General features: G+C 39.0%; 2 protein-coding genes across 4 annotated transcripts; one reads left to right on the top strand and one right to left on the bottom strand.

The window, feature by feature from the left end:
* The first annotated feature begins 69 nt into the window (after nt 1-69).
* On the top strand, nt 70-7,292 carry LOC309718311 (ras-related protein Rab-27B-like). 3 transcript variants are annotated; one of them, XM_082553407.1, is made up of 6 exons: nt 70-786; nt 1,482-1,654; nt 2,942-3,027; nt 5,288-5,391; nt 5,531-5,654; nt 6,780-7,292. In XM_082553407.1, exons 2-6 carry the CDS (start codon nt 1,502-1,504, stop codon nt 6,967-6,969), a joined length of 657 nt encoding a protein of 218 aa, XP_082409533.1. In that variant the 5' UTR covers nt 70-786; nt 1,482-1,501; the 3' UTR covers nt 6,970-7,292. The 3 variants fall into 3 exon arrangements, with proteins under 3 accessions (XP_082409533.1, XP_082409534.1, XP_082409532.1); XM_082553408.1 differs by having other exon boundaries at nt 1,535-1,654; XM_082553406.1 differs by lacking the exon at nt 70-786 and having other exon boundaries at nt 830-1,654.
* A 1,817-nt stretch (nt 7,293-9,109) lies between these two features.
* On the bottom strand, nt 9,110-22,614 carry LOC309718310 (alpha-N-acetylneuraminate alpha-2,8-sialyltransferase ST8SIA3-like). The gene is made up of 4 exons (XM_082553405.1): nt 22,055-22,614; nt 19,016-19,138; nt 18,122-18,679; nt 9,110-16,230 (listed from the first exon to the last, which is right to left on the bottom strand). The coding sequence occupies exons 1-4, from the start codon at nt 22,210-22,212 to the stop codon at nt 15,948-15,950; spliced, it is 1,122 nt and encodes a 373-aa protein (XP_082409531.1). The 5' UTR covers nt 22,213-22,614; the 3' UTR covers nt 9,110-15,947.
* Nucleotides 22,615-23,256: the final 642 nt, after the last annotated feature.

Here is a 23,256-nt window from a genome sequence, read left to right on the forward strand (position 1 = left end):
TGATATCTTTACCGTGTGTATAAAATATATTTTCTATCATACAACATATTATAATGGTAGATGTTCATATTAAACATGGTCAAACCATTTTTTGTGAGAGGCAACCAATCTGTATGTAGTTCACGTAAAGGAAGGGGGACTTTAAAAGGAGGGGTATACTAAGCTTTTAATCCTGCTTTTAACTGTTTAAGTATATATAGAAAAGATACAGAACCTGCCCAGCAATAAAGGAGGAAATTAACTGATTCCATCAATGATCAGTAGTTAAGCTCAATAATGGAATAACTAAACTATAACCTTAAAAATGAGTATGAGCAGAAAGCCTCACTTCAGACATTACTGATTAACCTGACAGTGCTGACAATTGATATATATTTAAAGTTCTTTTTTTTGTACCACAGCACATATAAGTGACATAGTTTTCCTTTTTAGAAATAAAACCTTTTATAGAACTTAAAAACGTCTATAGGCCGCTTTGTTTTTAGAAGCAGGATTACTTCACTGAGCCTCCAGACGTGAGGCCCGTTTTTTTGGTTGGACCATTTCCACTTAAATCCACAGACGATCCAGTGTTCAAAGAGCCCTTTTTCCTCGTAAATAACAGCGGAAAACACAAGGGTCTGTAAACACAGCAGAAGCTGGTATTAAACTCCTCCCTGGATCACATGTAGCACAGGGGAAAGGTTCAGGCTGTGCAATGTACCATCGAATGATGATAGTGGTTATTTAATAAGAACAAGCGGTGCAACTTGTGAACGGATGTTTTCATTTTCTCCACGTAGACTGGTAAGATTTTAAAGTTTTAATGGTTTGTGTGTGCTGAGGGTGTAGTATTGATGTTTGGACTATTTAGAAAATTACTAAAGTAATGTTTTGTGTTAATCTAGTCAGTCTTTTTGTTAATCATTAGAGGGTTAATTAAGCAGCATCCTTGTCACTTGATTGCACAGAGTAAGATATAGTAATATCTCTTTTAATGTAGTTTTTTTTAAGTACATAAGGGAGTAAGAAAAATACTTTTAACTATTTGGCATCATTAAATGGGATTTCCCATCCTGCCTTTACTGGACTAGCCCCAGCTGACAGTGTAAGCAAAGCATTGCGATGACATAGTTGCGTCATGCACTGCTGAGCTGTCTGCCCATAGCTCTTTAAGTCAATAAAAGGACTTCTGTGTGCCAAACAAGCTGGGTTTTGCTAAGCAAAGTTAGAGAAAACTCTGGAGAGGCATTTGACTGCTCATGTGGAAGCCAGCTCCAGTCATGTGCTAGTCCTTCTCTGATCAGTGCCTAATGAGTGGGGAGTTATGACGTCCTGCTAAGCCTGTGTGATGGTCCTACAGCCTCAGACTGAGAACTGCAGCTTAGGTTGAAGAATTTAACCTTATAAGTTGTTATTTTCCCACATGTATCTCAGCTCTCATGGTTTGGGACATGTGAAAACCAGCAAAGTGTTGTACTGTGAGCTAAACTCTGTGGCAGGTTCGGCACTCAGCTGTACAATGGCTAACTGGGACTATGACTATCTGATCAAGCTGCTGGCTCTGGGGGACTCAGGAGTGGGAAAGACCACCTTCCTCTACAGGTACACTGACAACAAGTTCAACCGCAAATTCACAACCACAGTGGGCATCGACTTCAGGGAAAAGAGAGTGGTGAGTACATGTTAATGGTATTTAAATTATAGGGAAAAAAACATTTCAAAAACTCAGTAAGGCCAGGTAAGCCTTTTACACATTTATCTTTTTAAGTATTTTATAATAATTGGCAGATAATGTTTGATACAGAAATAAGTGGCCATTAACTTTTAATAGAGTACACAACAAATTATTATTTGTCAGGTTAATGTGGGATCACTAGAGTCAAGAAAGCATTCTAGTGGAGATATATTGTAGGAAATATAAAAGAAGCAAAGATATGTTTGAAGGGATGACCCCCAGACTCCCTCCAATATTGATCCCCACCAGTGAAATCTGCATCTTTAATATCAAATGTTATTTAAAATGTTTTTGTTGTCTTTGTGTTAACAGTCATATGTGGTCTTTTTTTGTTAGTTAGTTTGTTTGTTTGTTTCACTGACTTCTTGCAGCAAGTCACAATAAATTGAGGCGTTCAGGTTGCTCTATTTTAGTAGAACTTTTCACATTTATTGAAACTATTTTAAATTTTACAAGAAAGACAAAGAAAAATCTGCAAATACTCACTGGACTAAAAAACTATCTCAATCTGAGAGTGTTCTTCTTACTTAAAACAATAATAAAGAAAAAGTATGCATATAGAGGGTAAAATTATTTTCTGGCTTCATCGTCTGTTAGAAAAAATGTGTTAACTCAGGTTGTTAGTAACATGGTAATAATCTATTGAAGAAAATCTAACTAAATGTCTAATAAACACTTAGACATGCCAAACTCGTCTTAGGGAAATAATTAAAACAAAGTAGAGAATTACAGACCAAAAGTTTAATACTTTCTTCTTGAAAAAATATAACAAAGAACAAAATGAAATCCTGTAAATCCTTAGTGAGTAAAACCACGATTTTGAAGCTGAAGTAGCAACCCTAAATGTATTTTTCCTGATGTAATCAGCTATACTGAAAATGCTAGGTTTTTATGTTATATGAAAATCTCTGTAGTCAAGTCTGTAGCCAAGAGAAAAAAGACGTCTCTATTAGCTGCTTATATGAAACTAAAACATTAGTGTGGTATTATGTTGCCAGTACAGCTATGGTCACGTTGAGTTTTGTCCATAAAGTAGACCTGTTATATCAAATTATCTATTTTGCTTGATCCCTATCATAAGTGTAACTGTGTTGCATCCGTCCACGCATCCTGCTAATCCAAAGAAATGACACAAAACGTAAAATAGAAATCGTGTAATTTGGTTTGCATGTGGAGCATTTTGAACTTTTTGAGTTGATTACTGGGCTCTGTGTATTGCTTTAGGTTTATACGGGGACAGGTGTAGATGGGGCAACTGAGAAGAACTTCAAAGTTCACCTTCAGCTCTGGGACACAGCAGGACAAGAGAGGTAATCATGAAATTTTTCTTTGTTTCATAATTCATAGTTAATATTTCATAAATAAGTGTGTGTGTGGAGGATCGAAGCATTATTTATCATTTTAAAACTCTTTGCACCTGATAATTAATTCCTCACACCTGGTTTATGTAGTCCGGAATGTCCAAATTTAGCTGTCAGGCACATGATACATGATGTGGTTGCAAAACCAGCTTAATTCTTCACCCTCCACTAACAGTCTTGACAGGTGGTATAAGGTGTTTGCCTTGATATACTGTGTTTGGTTTCCTCCAAGCTAAACACTATATTGTGCATTATGGACAAACATCTCTGCTTTGGTGTCATCTGTCCAAAAGATATTGTTCCTGACATCTTGTCATTTGTTCTGACATGTTCTTTTTAGAGAGAACAACTCTTGTTCAGTCTTTTGCTAATTGTATTGTCACAAACTTTCAGTGTTGGGGAGTAACGGAATACACGTGCCGGTATTCAGAATACAGTTACTTTGTTGAAATAAATGGATTACACAGCGGTCTTTTCCTGCTTTATATGTTAAGCTATGCCCTCTCTATTTTTGGTAATTCCACACTGGTGGGAACCCAAACAAATCACATTAAGAGACTCTGTCTGTGTCTCAATCTCACGACCCATGTCACCCCTACTTGCAGCCCCATACAACGATGTGAAGGAATATCTTTATTATTCAAAACATTATTTAATATGAAGGCAACAGGCAGAGTGTTACAGGCATAGCCCTAAAGAATGTAGCCTCATGGGCAGTGTAGTCCGTGCTGCAGGGAGAATGGACTGCCATACTCATTATCTGTCTGTGTGCAAGGGAGGGAGAAAAAGAAGAGTGGAAAAGTACAAGTTGTCACCGACCAGAAACAGGAGCTGGAAGCATGTAAATATAAAAATAACCACTGCAGCCAAATAGAGTGCCTGACGAGCCCAGTTGTAAGTAAGCTATTAAGGCTCGACTGTACACTGTGTTCGTGTTTTCCTTCAAAACAACAATAAGTTCAGTTGGAGCAGCCTTTCAACGCCTCTCTCTGTCTCTCGCAAAGTTGACCCAGAAAACAAAGTAAAGCTAGTTTTCGGCTATGAGCCCGACACAGAACCCGACGTATTAGCCAGAGGTCCCTTTACTACGGTTCGGAGCTGCTGACCTGTTTTATAGTTCGCTACAAAAAATGCAGCCTTACCTAATGTCCACCCTACTGTTTCTCATTTTATATTAAGATTTAAAAATCTAGTTAGTATTGGTATGGCGAGTAGCCTTCAGTAATAGTAATAAATCACACAGCAATAGTACATTCATGTAGTTGTAAAAAGCATGATAATATATTAAGTAATCCAAAGTATTCCGAATACGTTACTCTCATTGAGTAATGAAACGGAATACGTTACAATATACATTTTGGGGCTGGTATTCGGTAATCTGTAGTGGAATACATTTTAAAAGTAACCTTCCCAACGCTGTAAACCTTAGCATGCTAACTGAGGCCTGTAGAGTCTGAAATTTGGCGCTTGTCTGAATTTGTTGTTTGATCTGAGAAAGGTTGTAGGATTGTGCTAACTCACCCTTCAATGCTCCAGACAAGCAAAATGCAATAGATTCTGCATTTAAAGAGATCCTCACACTTGCTGATGATCAGTTGATTAAATGTATTTGATTAGCAGCCCCCTGCTGCTACTTACCTTCCTGTAGAAGCACTAAAGGTGTAATCAGGACTGCATAGTTCTTACTTTAGTGTAGCCACTCTGATGTCACCCACTTGTTACTGAAGTCCTATTTCTTTGAGCGCTCTCCATCATAGCTTTATGAAACCAGACACCATGTGTACAAGGTGGCACAGACTTTATCAAGTGACCCACACGTTCATAAGGTAGTGGCTAAAGCATACTCTGCTTTTATCATCATACTTAATGTTACGCTAAGACTTGAAACTAGTGATAAAGACCATAAACTGGAATAACTTTTGCTGAGGCCACTGAAAAACCAAACTGAAAGCTATTTTCTCTTCTTGGAACCAGAGTAGTTACCTCCTAGAAACAATGCAAGTAACATCTTCCATCCTTTATATACAGTCTGTGCTAAGAAAAAAACAATTTTAGCCTTGTGGGTCTGCTGGGGATGCAGTTACAGAAATCCCAAACGCCAGTAGGATTCTTGGGACCATGAATGTTGTATTGTATTTAAATCCATTCAGCAGGTGCTTAGACATGTCAGTTTGACATCTGCTTTCTAAAAAATCTGCTTTTTCTTTAGGTTCCGCAGCCTCACCACAGCTTTCTTCCGAGATGCCATGGGCTTCCTGTTGATGTTTGACTTGACCAATCAGCAAAGTTTCCTCAATGTCAGAAACTGGATGAGTATGTTTCCACTGAGCCCCCTGTTCTGCTTCCAATCAATATATTTAGTTTTATGTTGCTGCACAGATAATAATCTCGACTGATTCTGAGTTTCTTCTCATGTATGCTGAGGCTTTACGTGACTTCCTCTGTGTTTCAGGTCAGCTGCAGGCCAACGCGTACTGTGAGAGTCCAGATGTGGTGTTGGTGGGTACCAAGGCAGACGTCAGAGACATGAGAAGTGTTCACGCCAGGCAAGCCAGAGATCTGGCAGACAGATATGGGTAAGGCCTTACAAACACTGTATTAATCATAAAAATATGTCTGTACCCATAAAGAGACATAGTAGTGTACTTTCATACTTGTTTTTTCATTTTTCTTTCCTCTGCGCAAACATAATTATGGCTGCTGTTTGTTTGTTTATCAATACTGCCATGGTATTAAATTAATAACCAAACTTCATGTGACAACAGTTTACAGTTTTGTGTATGACTTTTATTGATCTTATGTCCTGTTTTATTTTTTTAATATTCAGAAGACTTATTAAACCTGACGTTCTACCACATTAAATATAAGGTTACTGTAACCTTTTTATTGCTATTGTTTTGTGGTAAATTATTATTTTATGAATTGTTTTTACTCATTTTAGCTTCTCCAATTTTAGTAGGTCTCTCAAAAAACTTTCTCTTGGCCTTCATACATTATCACCTGATTCTAGTAACGATGCCAAGTGTACAACATAAAAAAGACATCCAGTGTGTCCTACTAGATTTCCTACAGATTTATAAATGACAGATGAGAAGGGGATAACTTTTGGACTTTTTGCTGATTTGTACACAATATCCATTATTATGAATAGATGAAAGTGGTTGCCTGAACTGATGAGTTCATTTGAGCCAGAAGTGTGAATTATCCCAAACGAGACCCCATTTTCCAAGCTGGAGCCCAAAGGGGCTTTTCAGCATGACCTACAAATACAAACTGACAGTGGGATCATTATATTTTCATAGCCTAATTGCTGAGAAAGACATTATTAGCCAAACCAAAACGAAATGACACTTTATTAAAATTGTTTTCTATCACTACTCTGGTGCCATTTTAAATTTTAAATTTAATATCATTTTATATTTATATAGCTTCATCTGGTAACTGTGACTTAGAAGTTTGTGTTTTCCACAGGTTCATGATGAGTTAATGAGTTCAGATTAGAAATTATTTTCTCTTTTCCTTGAAGATGATGGAAATCTAGTTTTAATTCTGTCACCATAAGATGGTGCTGGTCAACAGTTTTCCCTGATCTTGGATCTGTAAAAAAAACTTTTACAGCAAAGACTTATTTTGGATTGTAAAACAATCATTTTTAAGATCAGCTAATGTTTTTGTTTTTTTTTGTTCCACATTCTCCTAAGCATCCCGTACTTTGAGACGAGTGCAGTGACGGGTGCTGATGTGGACCTGGCGGTGACCACCCTGCTGAATTTGGTGATGAAGAGGATGGAGCAGAGCACATACGGGGGCCAAGGCTCAGAACCCAATGGCAGCCCCGTCTCCAGCCATGAAGTGGAGGAGGCATCTGTGAGGAGCAGGTGTGCCTGCTGATGTTGCAACCATCAGCTCCTCTTTTCTCTTTTACACCATATATCACTGCATTTTGAGATCCTACCATTTTCTCGAGATCTACAACAGCCTGTGAAATGAGACATTTGAGATCCTAAAACCAAGCAAAATATAAGCCCATACTGTACATGAAAGGAGAAGAGCTTTGGAAAGTTTCATTTAAAGCGTTATTATTGTTACAGTATAAATTCGTCTTCTAGTGTTATTTATTCACACACTTTGTATTGTCAGAAACAACATAAAAGAAAACTGCAAAATGAAACAACTGTATGTCCACTTATAAAAAACTGCAGTACTATGTAAAAGTCTTGAACCCCTTATTTCTTTATATTTTGCATCCAAGGAGCCAAACTTTCTTATTATGTTGGTCTTTACTTTCTGAAGGTCATTCAAAGTTTTTCTTTGGACACTGGCTGTTTTTAACACATTATCTGAAGAATGTTTATTTAAGCCACTTTAGCCTGACTTATAATCATTCACCGGAAAATATGCAACTCAACAGATGAGCCAGTATTGTGTCTACACATAGGAAACAACTTGGCAAATAACCAGTCAATACCCGTGTCTTTCAAGTTCTTTCTTTACGATTGAAAACTCAATTTCTTACTTTTTAAACTGCATTTCCATATATGTCTGTTTGAAAAACATTCCTGGCCCTTATTCCCATTTTCAAGTAAAGTAGTGGTCCAAAGACTTACACAGCTCTGTGAACAGGTCGAATATTGGCTCTTTTGACATGTTTGTACAAACACACCACAGATAAAGATATGGGTTCAAACAAATGTCCCAGAGTAATTTTTATAATTCAAAAAAATGATTAAAAATATAGATAGATACAAGACAGATAGAAAAAGTAAGTACACACTGATACATTTATCTTTCTTTAAGTGTAAAATTAGGTGGTTGGGTTGCTAGTGTTTTGAAGAACTTTATGCAGTGATATTTAAACATGTGGTCTGTCTTATTTAAACCTTTGACATCTTGGGTGTGTTGTTCTTTTTGTCATTGAAATGTGCGGTGTGAGTATCTGAAGAACTCTCAGACTTTCTACAGAATCCTGTGAAATCTTTTGAAATAATCATTCCACTGTAAAGTAAATCATATACCAGTGGCAAATATAGTCCCCAAAACTCAGTCGTAGTATGTGCAGGTAACTGTTGGTGCCAGTGCGTACATGTCTACTCTCCAAAGAGGCTCAGAATGCTGATAAAGACAAAAGCCTTCTCTGGGCATACAAAATCTAGGAAAGAGAAGACCAAAGGGTGCTTTCCAGAGGAAAGTCATACCAAGTGTGATGCATGATGTTGGAAATTATCTGGTCTGGGGTTGCTTTGCTGCCTCAGGTAGCTGGTAGTCAATGATTCCACTCAGTCACAGATAATATGAGGAAAGTTGTCTAAAAGTGGAAGTTAAAATTATCCAAATCCACTAACTGTATATAAAAGATGGACATAGTCTCTGGCTCTGAATGCCAATTCCAAAAGACTTCCCGTTCCAAAGACGTTTTGGGGGGAAAAGGCCCTTGGCTTTCAATAAACATTTTCTTGATTAATTTATGGGCTTGTGGCAGTTTCCAGTTATATTAAACACACCCAGAAGTTCATATGTTAAAATGTAACATTTGTGATTAAAGATTTTTGATTTACAAACTGTAGATCCTGTTGTAGTCAGATCCAACACTGGGCTGGTAAGGTGTAGTTTTAAAAAGGTGTGATGGCAATGGTGAAAATACCCAGTGTGGGGCTTCACAAGAGGACTTCACTAGCCACTTACATACAGTCTATGTGTGTCCTAAGCACCACTGCAAATCCACTCAGGAACGGTTGGAGGGTTAATAACAGTGTGAAATAGTCTATGCAATAAAACCTTTGAGGATTTTAGCATCTTGCAAATAGAGGAATCTTGCATGGAACAGTAGTAAAAACGCAAGAAGCTGAAATTCGGGGACAATAAAAATGTCTCTACATGTAAAGTATATGTGACTTTATGTGTAGCCACTATTTCAAGCAGAATAAGATTTTTGTGTGTGTAAATATATTGCAAAGCCAGCAATTTCATTTAGTTTATGTAGTTGTTGTTAGTTTACTTTTTAAAAAAAATATTTTAATCTCCAAATGGGTCATACCAGAGAAAAATACTGTTTATTTGACACGTTGAGGCATTGATGGAAGGAATATGCAGGCACATAATGTATATTTATCATGGAATATAATCAAAAAACATTTACTGTAGGACATGGTTTCTTACTTGGATGATTGCTGTTGATCGAACAACCAGGATAGTACAGTCACTTACATGATTTATGACTTTTATACAACATGTACATAAGCAGCATAATGGAACAAAATCGCCATGCAGATCAAACACAAGTACAGAAATGTTAAAGGGTTGTTAAAGAACAAATCCTGTATAGTGCTCAATTTGGAATAAACACATTTAATGTTTAGGTAATGCACATCACTGTCTGGTCATTTAAACATACTGTAATGCACAAAAAATATATATTACTCTGACTGGAATACAATCATCACAGAGTTTCTTGGCATCAGCATATTTTACACACATTCTGCACATTGATTTTTAATGTTACGAGAAATTTTCTTAGAGGAGGAAGTGCCCAGCAGTATACCACTGGATATTTCCAACAAATAACTCTGAAGGAGGACATTCATAGCTTTACAAGGAAATTCTACAAATGTAGTTAATTAGGGAAATCTCTGCAAAACAGTGGCCATTAGGCAAGTGTCAGCCCTAAAAACCTCAAATGTTTGTGGGGTTACCCTAGTGTTCTGAAGCCAAAGTGCCTCAAACTTGTATTCCTTTTGCATCCAGCAGGGGGCGACTCCCTTGACTTCCTGTCCTATTACATAGAAATATGGAAAAACACCCTTCGCTCCTTCAGTCTGTGACATTTATAAAAAATTTTATCATTACTTAATCAACTCAATAGTTTAGTTTTGTAAGTCATGATCAGGATATTGCAAGTCGTTAGCCAATGAGAATACATGTACGCAGCCAGATCCAGCCCTCACTTGCCACAGGCAGTCTCAAAACACCAAGGTGGTCACGGCGAAAACACTTAGCTTGAGGCTTCATATTCAGACTTTACAAATCAGTGGAGGTGTGCAGGGCTGCCACTTTCATTTTTTATACTGTCTACTGCCATTAGTTTTCATAGAGCTTTCACAAATCAGTTTCCATTATTTCTTTTAAGCACATGGTCTTTGGTGTACCTACAAAACATTCAGTGAAGGGACTGCTTAAATTATTCTTACACATCTATAACAATCAAAGTCCTAAAATTTGGCTGTCTTTTTACAAGATGTGCAGTTTCATGGTTGTTGCTTTTAATGTCGTGACTGCACTGTGATTTAAAGGTTAGACACACAAGTTAACGATTTGAATTAGTTCGTTTGAACAAGAAGAACAGAAAAGAACAGACACTACATATGGTAAATGTGCATGACTGCATTTCTCTGTGTGTTAAACCTCAGCCTAAGCTGGAATTTGCAACAAGGAGCACATGTTGCAGAGTCATGGGATGGTCATGTGGCCAGCTTTTATTGTTTGGGTCCAGTCTTCCTCACCCCCATATCCACCAGTCTGTTTCAGTCTGGCACGATAAGGTGGACTGTTTAAGACCCCAGGACTATCTACAGTTATAAAAAATAAAGCTTGTTCATTTTTAAGTTGATCTGTAGAAGTTTGGTCCCATGTGGAATACAGCGTTCTTTTTAGCCTTCAAACAGCTCTCATACAAAGACACCAGTGATATTCTTAAGGAATACACCACCAGGAATACAAACAATAGCAAATGACTAAATTTTACCCTTCAAAAAGGTTGTATAAAACTAGCCTAAAAGATCTGTTAGTGCCTCACATGCATTACCACTTAAATATTTCATGCTGTTTGTACAAGATGCAATAAGCCATATAACATTCATTCATTTTATCTTGCATCACGAATATTGAATTTGATACAGTTACGGTCGGAATAAAGAAAATTTCTTCAGTCAACAAAATAGTGAAGTTCAATCGTCGTTTGGGACATAGTGGGAAACCTCAAGATCGGTTATTATTTAAAAAAGTTCTATTTCCTGATGTTTTAAGCCACACTTGAGCCATGATTTACATCACAAGGTGGTCCGAGTCTGGTAGCCCCTGGTCAAAAATGATTTTTGACATTTGTTTGTATGCTTAAACCAAGCTTGTGTTTACTAAGTGAGAATTTAAGCATACATATTGAAGCATGTTGCATAAATATGTTGTTAGTAAATAATAAATATCATAACCCACTTAGACTCTCTCATGTAACTAGCTAGCTAACATTAGCTCCCTAATGTTTCCATTTAGGCAGGAGAAAAAGAAACAATCTGAATGTGTAAACATAAACTTACAAGATCTGAAATTATATCATGTAAAAGCAAAACTACATTCCACTAAACAGCATTAAGTAGGCTAGCATAATCAACTATGCACAACTCCCTTTAAGCTAACAGTGTGCTAACCACGAAACCGTTCAGATTTGGAAGATATGTTACAGCTCAATAATAAAGTCTTTACTAATGATGATTTGGGGTTTTTCTGTTTGGAAACGACCAACATTTTCACAAATTTCCACAAGGTTGCTAGGTCAGTGCTTTCTATTTTGGCCTAGGACACCCTCGCAAAAGCGATTCTTAATCTCAAGAGTTCAATTCCTGGTACACTTAAGGTAGACATACAACTTCCTCACTGAGCATTTTTTTAGCAGTTGGTTGGTTGCTCATGAACACTTCAGGCATTTGGTCGTGTAGGTCAGTGGTCCCCAACCTTTTTTGCGCCATGGACCGGTTTATGGCCGACAATATTTTCACGGACCAGTCTTTCAGGGGTTGCGGATAAATACAACAAAATAAAACCAGTACTGGTACCAAAAAAACAAGAAGATTTATTCATAACACACGGGAAAAGACCCAGGGAAACCGAGTTAACAATAAAACCGATAAAAAACCCTGAAAACCATAAATTCCATAAATCACACCCAAGCCTCAACTTTTGCGGCCCGATACCAAACGACTCGGAGACCGGTCCGTGGCCCAAAGGTTGCGAACCGCTGGTGTAATTAACCCTCTGAAGTATTTACCAAGTACTCATTTATCCACTTAGAAGTCAGCAGGGCTCCTGAACAGGGGTAATTAACCTTGTTTCACTAAAATCTCACCAATACTCTGGGAGTAAGTAGCAATCCAACACTGCACTGCACCACATTCAAGAGCAATGCATGCTGGTGCCCAATGGCTCCCAACAGAAATCCTTATATCAACACACAAACGCAAACAAGAGAGTGTGAGGGAGAGAAGCAGAAGCCTCTTTTACTATTCTTCCTGTCAGTTTGCAGGGAAACACTTGCTGTCAACCACAAACAATTATCACGTATCACTTAAAACCAACCAAAGTAACAATCCATGCACATCTGTGCTCCATTTTGCACATACCCATAGTCAATTTAGCGCACCCAGGCATCCACACACTCTACCCACTTATATAGTAGGTGCATTTATACTTACTTTATATTTCAGACTGTTTATTTAAAAATAGCATGACTGACTATTTTTCATATAAGCTTTGATTTAGATGCTTCACCTCACTCTCCCACTCCTTTCTGTAGTTTATATATGTATACATTTAACCCACTGTGGCAGCATCTTCTCACTGATATCTGACATAACATAGCAGCAACTGGAACATACAGTCTTAGTATTTCACGTCATGGCAGACAGTCCGCCATGACAATTTCGGATTAGGTCAAATACGTACACTCTTGGGTTTTGTTGTGAACTATCACTTAAAATGCATATTTTTTAAATCATCAAAAAGGATCCCAAAACAGCCTAAATTTTGTCCGACATTATTTTAACCATCAAGGTTAAGCTTAAAACTGTGTGGAAAACCCACTCTGGCAACACTCGTGCCTTTAACTGTGAAATAAATATTTTTACCTAATAACTTAGGTTTGATTAAGAGTGGTGAAAGAGCGGAAATAAATAGCTTGGCTCTTCTGAAAGATCATAAATTTTGGTTGGCAGATCTTTTAAAACTCACAAAATAGCATCTTGCATCTGCACGGGTAAATATTTTTAGACAATGTGTGAAAGATTTGCAGTTTTACAGAGTGGTTAGGTCAGGGATTACCATGTTTTGGGTTTGACCAGTGGCTTCCTGAGGTCCCAATTTAGTAAGCTAAGTTTTAAACTAGCTTAGGTACGATATTCAAACTTGGTAATAGAATAGAATAAACCTAGAATAAACCTTTATTATCCCACAAATGAGAAATCTGGGATTTAATCATGAATTGGCAAAACGATGGAGCTGTTGCTCCAGTCTGTCATGTATTTTGATAATATTTTAATTGTAAACATTGGTTCTTTTATACATGATGATAACAAAACTTGATGATCTCTTATCAGAAATTACTTGGCTAAATTTGATCCTAAATCAAGTAAGTTTACCATTACATACAGTGGGGCAAAAAAGTATTTAGTCAGCCACCGATTGTGCAAGTTCCCCCACTTAAAATGATGACAGAGGTCAGTAATTTGCACCAGAGGTACACTTCAACTGTGAGAGACAGAATGTGAAAAAAAAATCCATGAATCCACATGGTAGGATTTGTAAAGAATTTATTCGTAAATCAGGGTGGAAAATAAGTATTTGGTCACCTCAAACAAGGAAAATCTCTGGCTCTCACAGACCTGTAACGTCTTCTGTAAGAAGCTTTTCTGTCCCCCACTCGTTACCTGTATGAATGGCACCTGTTTGAACTCATCATCTGTATAAAAGACACCTGTCCACAGCCTCAAACAGTCAGACTCCAAACTCCGCCATGGCCAAGACCAAAGAGCTTTCGAAGGACACCAGGAAAAGTATTGTAGACCGGCACCAGACTGGGAAGAGTGAATCTACAATAGGCAAGCAGCTTGGTGTGAAAAAACCAACTGTGGGAGCAATCATCAGAAAATGGAAGACATACAAGACCACTGATAATCTCCCTCGATCTGGGGCTCCACGCAAGATCTCATCCCGTGGGGTCAAAATGATCATGAGAACGGTGAGCAAAGATCCCAGAACCACACGGGGGGACCTGGTGAATGACCTGCAGAGAGCTGGGACCAAAGTAACAAAGGTCACCATCAGTAACACACTACAACGGCAGGGAATCAAATCCCGCAGTGCCAGACGTGTTCCGCTGCTGAAGCCAGTGCATGTCCAGGCCCGTCTGAAGTTTGCCAGAGAGCACATGGATGATACAGCAGAGGATTGGGAGAATGTCATGTGGTCAGATGAAACCAAAGTAGAACTTTTTGGTATAAACTCAACTCGTCGTGTTTGGAGGAAGAAGAATACTGAGTTGCATCCCAAGAACACCATACCTACTGTGAAGCATGGGGGTGGAAACATCATGCTATGGGGCTGTTTTTCTGCCAAGGGGACAGGACGACTGATCCGTGTTAAGGACAGAATGAATGGGGCCATGTATCGTGAGAGTTTGAGCCAAAACCTCCTTCCATCAGTGAGAACTTTGACGATGAAACGAGGCTGGGTCTTCCAACATGACAATGATCCAAAACACACCGCCCGGGCAACAAAGGAGTGGCTCCGTAAGAAGCATTTGAAAGTCCTGGAGTGGTCTAGCCAGTCTCCAGACCTCAACCCCATAGAAAATCTGTGGCGGGAGTTGAAAGTCCGTGTTGCTCGGCGACAGCCCCAAAACATCACTGCTCTCGAGAAGATCTGCATGGAGGAATGGGCCAAAATACCAGCTACTGTGTGTGCAAACCTGGTAAAGACCTATAGTAAACGTTTGACCTCTGTTATTGCCAACAAAGGTTATGTTACAAAGTATTGAGTTGTATTTTTCTTATTGACCAAGTACTTATTTTCCACCCTGATTTACGAATAAATTCTTTACAAATCCTACCATGTGGATTCATGGATTTTTTTTTTTCACATTCTGTCTCTCACAGTTGAAGTGTACCTCTGGTGCAAATTACTGACCTCTGTCATCATTTTAGGTGGGGGGAACTTGCACAATCGGTGGCTGACTAAATACTTTTTTGCCCCACTGTATATTTTCATTGTTACTGATGGAAAATTATCCTCCTAGTCTTTTTGGTAGATTTTGGAAATGTCTCATTTTCTCAACACCTACGTAATGAAGGCCGGTAACACGTTCTGCAGTTCTGATCTAATGATCACAAAACACCTCTCCATGAATTTATGGCTTATTGTTGGAATGTTGATTATTATTCCAAAAATTTTGAAGTGGACAGTCAGGCTGTCTACAGAGAAAAAAGACACACATATATTTATATAGAGTACAATCTTGTAAACAAATACCATCTTCTAGAGCAGTGCAGATTGTCTGACACCTCGTGGGGGAAAAGGCCTGAAAACAGGAACTGCACCTCTCTGGAGGCATTAAATCTGATTACAAAAAACACTGATCTAACTCCTTCCCTGAGATTAGGCAGTGATTTCAGTGTACAGAATTGGTATACTGTTGTAAAGGTGATTAATCGATCTGTTTCAAGCAGAATTGGAAATTTACTGCGTCCCCACAGCTGAATCCCCCGTAGACTCCAGTTAAAATAGATGTCTGTTTGGCTCAAACTATTTAGCCAGCAGTCATGCAAAGGAGAATAATGAAAGCAACTGAGCTGCATGAAAGCCCCTAACTGTGGTGCTGAACACAACATGTTGAATGAATAACAACGCTGGGATCTGCAGCTCGAGTGAGCCTGACATCTTCATGTAAAATTACAACGTGACACGAGTGTGTGTTTGCAGGATGATCATAAACTGCCTAAACACTTATCATGCTTATCATGTGTGCCACAACAGAAGTTTGAACTGAGCTGATGTATGTTGGTAATGGTCTCTGGAGTCACGTCTTAAACCATCCCGGACTCATCGAATGTCTAAGAGCAGTGCGTCAAGCTGAGTTTGATCACGCCTTCCCTGTGCAGCTTGTAGAGCAGCTTGAACTCGCTGGGCAGCTGGTGGGTTTCCTGCCACTTAGTGGTGAATTTGGTCCCTTTCTTGTCGTAGTAGTGGTACGGCAGATCCTTGCCTGTGTTGGGGTCCCAGCCAAAGGGCCAGAAGCCGTAGAGGTGGATCTCGTCACATATTGCTGAGGCCAGGGTGTACATGAGAATACCAGTGCTGAGACGCTTGGGAGAGAGGTTTTTAGTCTTCCAGTATCTGAGAAGAAAACAAATAGATCACAAATTGACTGTAACTTTGTGTTGTCTGTTCAACATTTTATCATGTGATGTACAATTAAGCACATACATGTTTGGATGGTGATACAATTTTTGTGATTTTGTGTCTGTTCACCACCACAATGAGTTTTAAATCAAATAGTCAAGATGTGATGGAGGTGCAGATTTTCCATTTTAAATCAAGCGGTTTAACAAAAGTATTGATGTAACTAAAGTACAACCAGTCATTCACCAACTAATTATAGGCCTGTGTGGTCATGGTTTTAGTGTTTGCCACACTTTAAATAAAACTATCATGTTGGTGACACCAGGGTTTCAGAAATACTCCCACAATATGCCCACATTTACATCAGTCGGTGGTGTCATATCAATGCTTTCATATTAGCGGTGGATTAAATTGGTCTTTGTACTGCCTGTGGTTCAGTTTTACTTGTTACATATTAACAAGACATCCAATAATTCTCTGATTTTTAGCTCATCTGGCCAAAGGACAGCGGCCAGGTGTCTTTCCATCTGTCCATTTCATAGTTCATAATAATTATTATTCCTTCAAGATTACCACGCAGGTTTTTGTGAGATTGCGCAATGATCAACAATTGAATGTGATCAAGGTCAAGATCACATGCATTTTCAAAGAATCACTTACTTGCTCCCAGAGTATTGGTCACATTTTAGTGAAACACGATTCATTTGTCCTGTTTAGGAGCCTCCCTGACTTCTCAGTGGATTTCAGTTCTCATTAGTTTGTGTAATACAGCCAAACAATAACAACAAAACTTATAGGTTCTGTGATTCACATATTACAATAACCTGTCAATTGTGATGGATCATGAGTCGGATGAGCTAAAACATCACTGGCATTCCAGTTATTGTTATCCTGTTTTTTCCTTTTGCATGTGCATCCTGTGTTCCTGTGTGCACTTCTTTGTCTGCATGAGTTTTGTCCTGGTCCCTCCTTCACTTATTTCTTGTTTTATTTTGAAGGTCATATCCTCAGGTGGTTGTCTGTGTCTGTGTGTGTGTGTGTGTGTGTGTGTGTGTGTGTGTGTGTGTGTGTGTGTTTTTTTTACTGCCTTCCTCTGTTCTTTTCCCAACTTTGTTAGTGTCCCTTCACTCGTACTGTGTATTTAGTTGCTGTCTTTCCTTTTGGTTTTAGTAAGATTATAGTTTTTGCAAACCCTGTGTTTTCTCTGCTAGATTTCTGTGTTTGGGATTTATGTTAGTTTCTCATTTTGAGATGTTTCTTCATGGATTTAAGTTGTTTTTAGGCTTTTTGGCTGCCAATAGAAGCAGCCTGTTTTATTTTGTTTTGTTTCTTTTTCTTCAGTGTGACATAAACCTCTCTGTTCAGTCAATAAAGTTAGAAAGCATTTCTACACCTAACCGATAAACATTTCTCTGAGCAACAGGTGGAGAGCAGAAACTGGGTGACAAGGAATGTGAATATAAAGAGCTGCAGGAACCTGGAACTGATTGAGGATTTTGCATGACTGGTTGACCTGGGATTTTTCAGTGGATGTGTGGTTTGAAATAAGGAAATAAGGTTTTTGGTTAACAGAAGCTTTAGCTATTTTAACATTGTGTCCCATAGTATAAAATTTAAAACTACAGACCTATGATAGGTCTATAGTCTACTGTCATTTATTCATAGACTTACAGTACAGTATTGCAGTACAGTAGCATGATAGTCTTTATAAAGGCTGCAGTAAATTGTGAATTCTGATGATTATTAAGCATAATAAAAAATTCTTTATTGCGGAAATGTTTCATTTTCTGTGATAATTAAAAAGCCTATGGAAAAATCACATTGGTTTCCAGGTTTGCCTAAAAAATCCTCCATCCCTGCAAAGCTCAACAGAATCAGATCTTACTTGTTCACGTCGTGCATGATATTTCCTGGCCAGGCCAGTTCAATCTTCAGCTGTCCCTTGTGCTCCACAAAGAAATCCACCAAGGTCCGAGTTACTGTAGCTGAGGTATGAAGGAAGAAGGCAGGGATCCACAGGATGGCTCCCTCCAGTTTCTTTAGGTTGAGGAAGAAATTATTTCTGTCTTGAATGGTCAGCAGGTTATTGTAATACCTCTCCAGGATGCTGGGGTTAAAGGTGGTCAGGTTGGTCTTCTTGCCTACATCCTTGGAGTAGATGTCGGTGGGGGCAAAGTTGCAGCGGAAGACAAAATCGGCTTGGTCAATTTCAGGGCCACAGTGGCTGCCGGTAAGAATGCCACTATTTCCCACCACGGCACACATGCTGTAGTGCTTATTGAGGATGGGAGAGGTGTCGGGAAGCAGGGATTTGAAGTTGTTACTGATGGAGAAAACATACTTGTGGCTGGAGTAGTCAAAGTGCATCAGCTGGCCAACACGCACGCTGTTCTTCGTAAGGGAAAAGTTGTTGGGAATGTCGATGTAGTTGAAGATATCTTTCCTGAAAAAAAAAAAGATGTTAAAAAAAAGTCCAAAACCAATCACAGCGACTACATCCCTTTTTTTATTTACAGAATGTTACAGGCACATACATACATACATACATGCATACATGCATACATATATATGTGTACACATATATCCCATATAACAAATATGCAAAATTAGACACACAAACAATTCACTTGTTGGTTTTGAATGTTGGTTGGACAACACAAGCAAACAGAAGACAAAATGAAGAGGAAGGATGTTTTATGCTGTCTGATTTCCAGACCAGAAAATACTCAAGTTTCACAAAGAAGACAAGCAGAATTCAGTTAGGAGTCAAATCTTTTACCTCTGATGATAAAAAGCTGTCTTGTTGAACTTCCATTTGGACGGTTTTCCTTGGAGCTCTTCGTTTAGGGCATTAGTTAAGGGGATGAAAGAGGGGTCCAGGAAATTCATGGCGAACTGAGACCTGAAATTAATGTCCACAAAACATTGGAAGCTGAGTCATCATGTAATAACAGCAGCAGCTATACTGGCTGCGGTTTAGAAAGATCCAATCAGATCTGCTCCTGGCACACTTTGGTCAATCTGCTTTTCATATCAGTCCCTCAAAAGACTTTCATGTTTAGAATAATTACAGTTAAAAATGTTCAAATGATTCAACTGTTTTTTTGTTTTTTCTCTTTAAAGAGGAGAGTGGGAAAAATGAAAATATTTAGATATTTTTCTAGTTAAAACTTGGATTCATGTTAAGACTTGGGCACTAGTTTTGTATTAATAAAGGAAATGTGGAAATCACACTTAATACATTTCCATTCCCTTTATGTAAGTTACCTTGAGTTATTTTTCTGTATACGTAGTATATGGTCAACAAGTCCAGCACCTTGGACAGCTTTATGTTTGATTTAAAGGAGGCATAAATGAGTTTAGACCCCTTTGGGTTTTTATTTTATTTATTTATTTTGTAGACAGCCCCTAAAAACTATTATTAGTATTAATTGTGGTGTATTTTATTATTATTTTCTGGAATTATCTTCTAATGGTTTGTTTTCCTAACTTTTCTATTGACAGCAGTACAGGAAAGAATGAAAACAGGTTTTATGTCCAGTGTTGTTGATGTCATGATGTTACAGAGCGCTCACACACAGGCGTGGCTCGTGGCTTCTCAAGAATAATAAGACTTTTGTTGCTGCAGCAGAAAGAACACGAAGAGATAATTACGTGACACAAATCAGTGATGCAGAATTAAAACACACTTTAACTGAAATACAACAAAACATTGCCATGACTTATAAAACCCATGTGCATTATTATTTTAGTTTGTTAAAAATTTCGATTCCTATTCTGATTAAATTGGGTTTCAGTGTTTGTTTACGATATGCTCCAGATCCAGGTGGCAGCAAGTCAAAAGGATGTTACCTGTCTATGTCCTGCAGCAGCCTGTATTCAGTTTGAATATTGCTATAAAATGATATGGATCAGTTTGTCTTTCATTCACTATAACAATTCACCAAAAATGATAAAGCTGTAGCTTCTGTTTTACCCACATTCGCATAACTAAGCAGTGTGTTGTCTTTTTGTCGACAACTAACCCTAACCCCCTAACCCTCTTATAATAATTATTATATTATTATATTTTTGTCATTTTCCAGTTTCTATTTGAGTGAGGAGGATGGAGAGCGAGGGGGAGGACAGAGAGATCCTACAAGAAAAGTAAAAAGGAGGGAGCAAATAGTCAAGGTAGCTGGAAAAACAAAAGTTATTTTTCATATGCAGTTTTTCATGTAAATGGTAAATGGCCTGTATTTGTATAGCGCTTTACTAGTCCCTAAGGACCCCAAAGTGCTTTACACAACCAGTCATCCACCCCTTCACGCACACATTCACACACTGCTGATGGCAAGCTACATTGTAGCCACAGCCACCCTTGGGCGCACTGGCAGAGGCGAGGCTGCCGGACACTGGCGCCACCGGGCCCTCTGACCACCACCAGTACGCAACGAGTGAAGTGTCTTGCCAAGGACACAACGACCAAGACTGTCCAAGCTGGGGCTTGAACCGGCAACCTTCCGATTACAAGGCGAACTCCCAGCTCTTCATGGAGGCTGTTGTGCTTTCCAGTAGCACACTTAAAAAAGAGAGTTTGTATTGTATGAATTCAGAAACCTTTACATAAAAGAACTCTATTATCAGTTTGTTTTGTGTGATTTTCTAGTGTCTGTACTGAATAATGATACTTTAAATGCTTGATGATTTGGTGAACTGAAATAATGTTGTGCATGTTTCTCCGTTATTGAGTGTGTCATGAATCTCTGTGTACAGGCAGGAGATTGGACCCAAAATGCAGGACCCACAACACACAAAATACAGCTTTATTTACTGACTCAAAGGAAAGATATCAAACTAAACTAGACTGGGAAAATATAAACTAAACTTTACCGAAAGGCACACAAGGGATCACACAGCATGAGGGACGGTGCGACATGGAACATAGGGAGATTCTGACATAAATACACAGAAGGTAATGAGGGACGTGGGAACACACGGGGAGCACAGATGATGAGGGTTACACATAACAAGACAGGGAGGACACGGAACTGACAATACTGACCCAAGACGCGGACCTTAAACGCAACACAGGAAGGACACAGAGACGCAGACAGGAGGGGGGAGAGAGATCACGGGGAGATCACAGACATAACAGGCTGGGGAAACACGATAAACATGATGGAATAAAACACAAGGGGAAAAGGGCACACGAATTCACAATTAAATAAACACAAACACACAAAGGGAGACAGAGGGCAAAGACATAAGGGGAAATCTGATCAACCATAGGCTGCTGAACAGACAACTTAGGGATCTTAAGAATGCAAATGAACTTAATACAGAATGACAAAACTCACAAAACTCAAAACACTGGGTCAGAAGTCCCGGGACCATGACAGAGCCTTTGCCTGAGTTTGATAACTAAAGAGTCCGCCTTAAAAACGGGTGGATTCGATTAAAATCTGATCAATAACTCTAAATTATTCATTCTTAGACACTACACTTAGACACTATAATAGGTCATCCAATTAATTGGGTTGCTTTTGAAAGTAACGTTGTAATGTTTATTCAATTAAATGGAGGTTTGCAAATGTGAAAAGGATTGATTACATTTGGAAACAGCATACTCTATTAACATTAATTACAAGGTACTGCGTGAATGACATTATGATTGGAAGCTGAGGCCCACTTAAAGTTTGAACCTAGACAGCAAGTATATATAGAAGGTAAAGTATGAAGTCTGGAGTCGTGCACAAAAGGCCACACTGTTTACATCAACCCAATTCTGCATCTGATCATCCATCCTCATTGTGATGAAAAAAAAAATCTCACTCACCGAAAGCCTGCATGAAACATAATCCTCGGGCCTCCCATGTAGTATTTGGAGGAGGAGAAGAGGCTGTCTTTTCTCAGAGACACGTAGCTGATGAGGGATAAAATGAGCACGGCGACGCACAGAATAACCAAACCCAGGGCCTTGGCGATGCGGACCATCTTGGGAGCGTTTTCATTCCTTGTATGTAGCTGCAGCGAGGTGTTGGCCTGTGTTGTTATTCCCGGGTCTGCACAGCGCTGCCGCCCGTCTGAAAAGCACACATAAACTGGCGCTCATCGGCTCATATAATCGTGTAAAATGGACGGGTGGTGATTTTCTGCGGCTGCATGATAAGGATGCCGCTGCTCGGTCCGCACTCATTCCTCTTCCTCTCCTCTGCGGCTCGAAACCATCCAGGCTGCCGGGTTAATCAAGGAGATGGGAGCAGAAATGCGTGTCAACACATCCCAGACAGCTCCACCGCAAGCCGCGTACTTCAGCAGCACCAGCTGCACCAGCAGCATCACCACCTCCAATCCCACCCCCTCACACTCACGCTGATGCAGCTTTCGGCACAAAGAGACGCTTGTTCGGTAATTAGTTGAATGGGGCTGGCAGAAGATTTAAAAGTTCCGAGCATCAGTCTAATATGTTAAGTCATGCGCACTGGAATTTAATCTCGATATCCCGGCAGGGCATACATTTTAGTATTTAACTGTATTTTCGTTTTATGGAGTTTTCTTACTGTACAAGACTTTCTGGGCCACCTGTGTTACTTCATCAATTCACTTACTATGTACAGGTATTGCTGTCAGATGGTAAATGCCTAACAGCCTCTAAATAAATAGAGCGGTAAATAGACTGCAGCATGCATTTAACACAGGGGGCATCCGGACTTAAACCAGAGACCTCTTGATCTGCAGTCAAATGCTCTACCAGTGAGCTATACCCCCTATTCCCTTTCACGTGTTTAAATTGTTTGTTTATATACATATATACAGTTTATCCAGTCTAACGTATTCCTGTAGTACAAACCTGATACTGTCGATTTTAATTGTTTGTTAAACAGTAACACAAACAACAGCATCTGGATTTGAACTGGAGACAATCTAAGCTGCAGTGCTCTTCCACTGAGTTATCCCCCCTGTGTATGACTGCACACAGTGTGGAACTTGAGGTCTCATCTTTCAGTTGTGGCGCTCTGGGCTTGTTTTCTAATGCAT

This window comes from Aulonocara stuartgranti (genome assembly GCF_965226115.1).
Source record: "Aulonocara stuartgranti genome assembly, chromosome: 12".
NCBI classification, from domain to species: Eukaryota; Metazoa; Chordata; class Actinopteri; order Cichliformes; family Cichlidae; genus Aulonocara; species Aulonocara stuartgranti.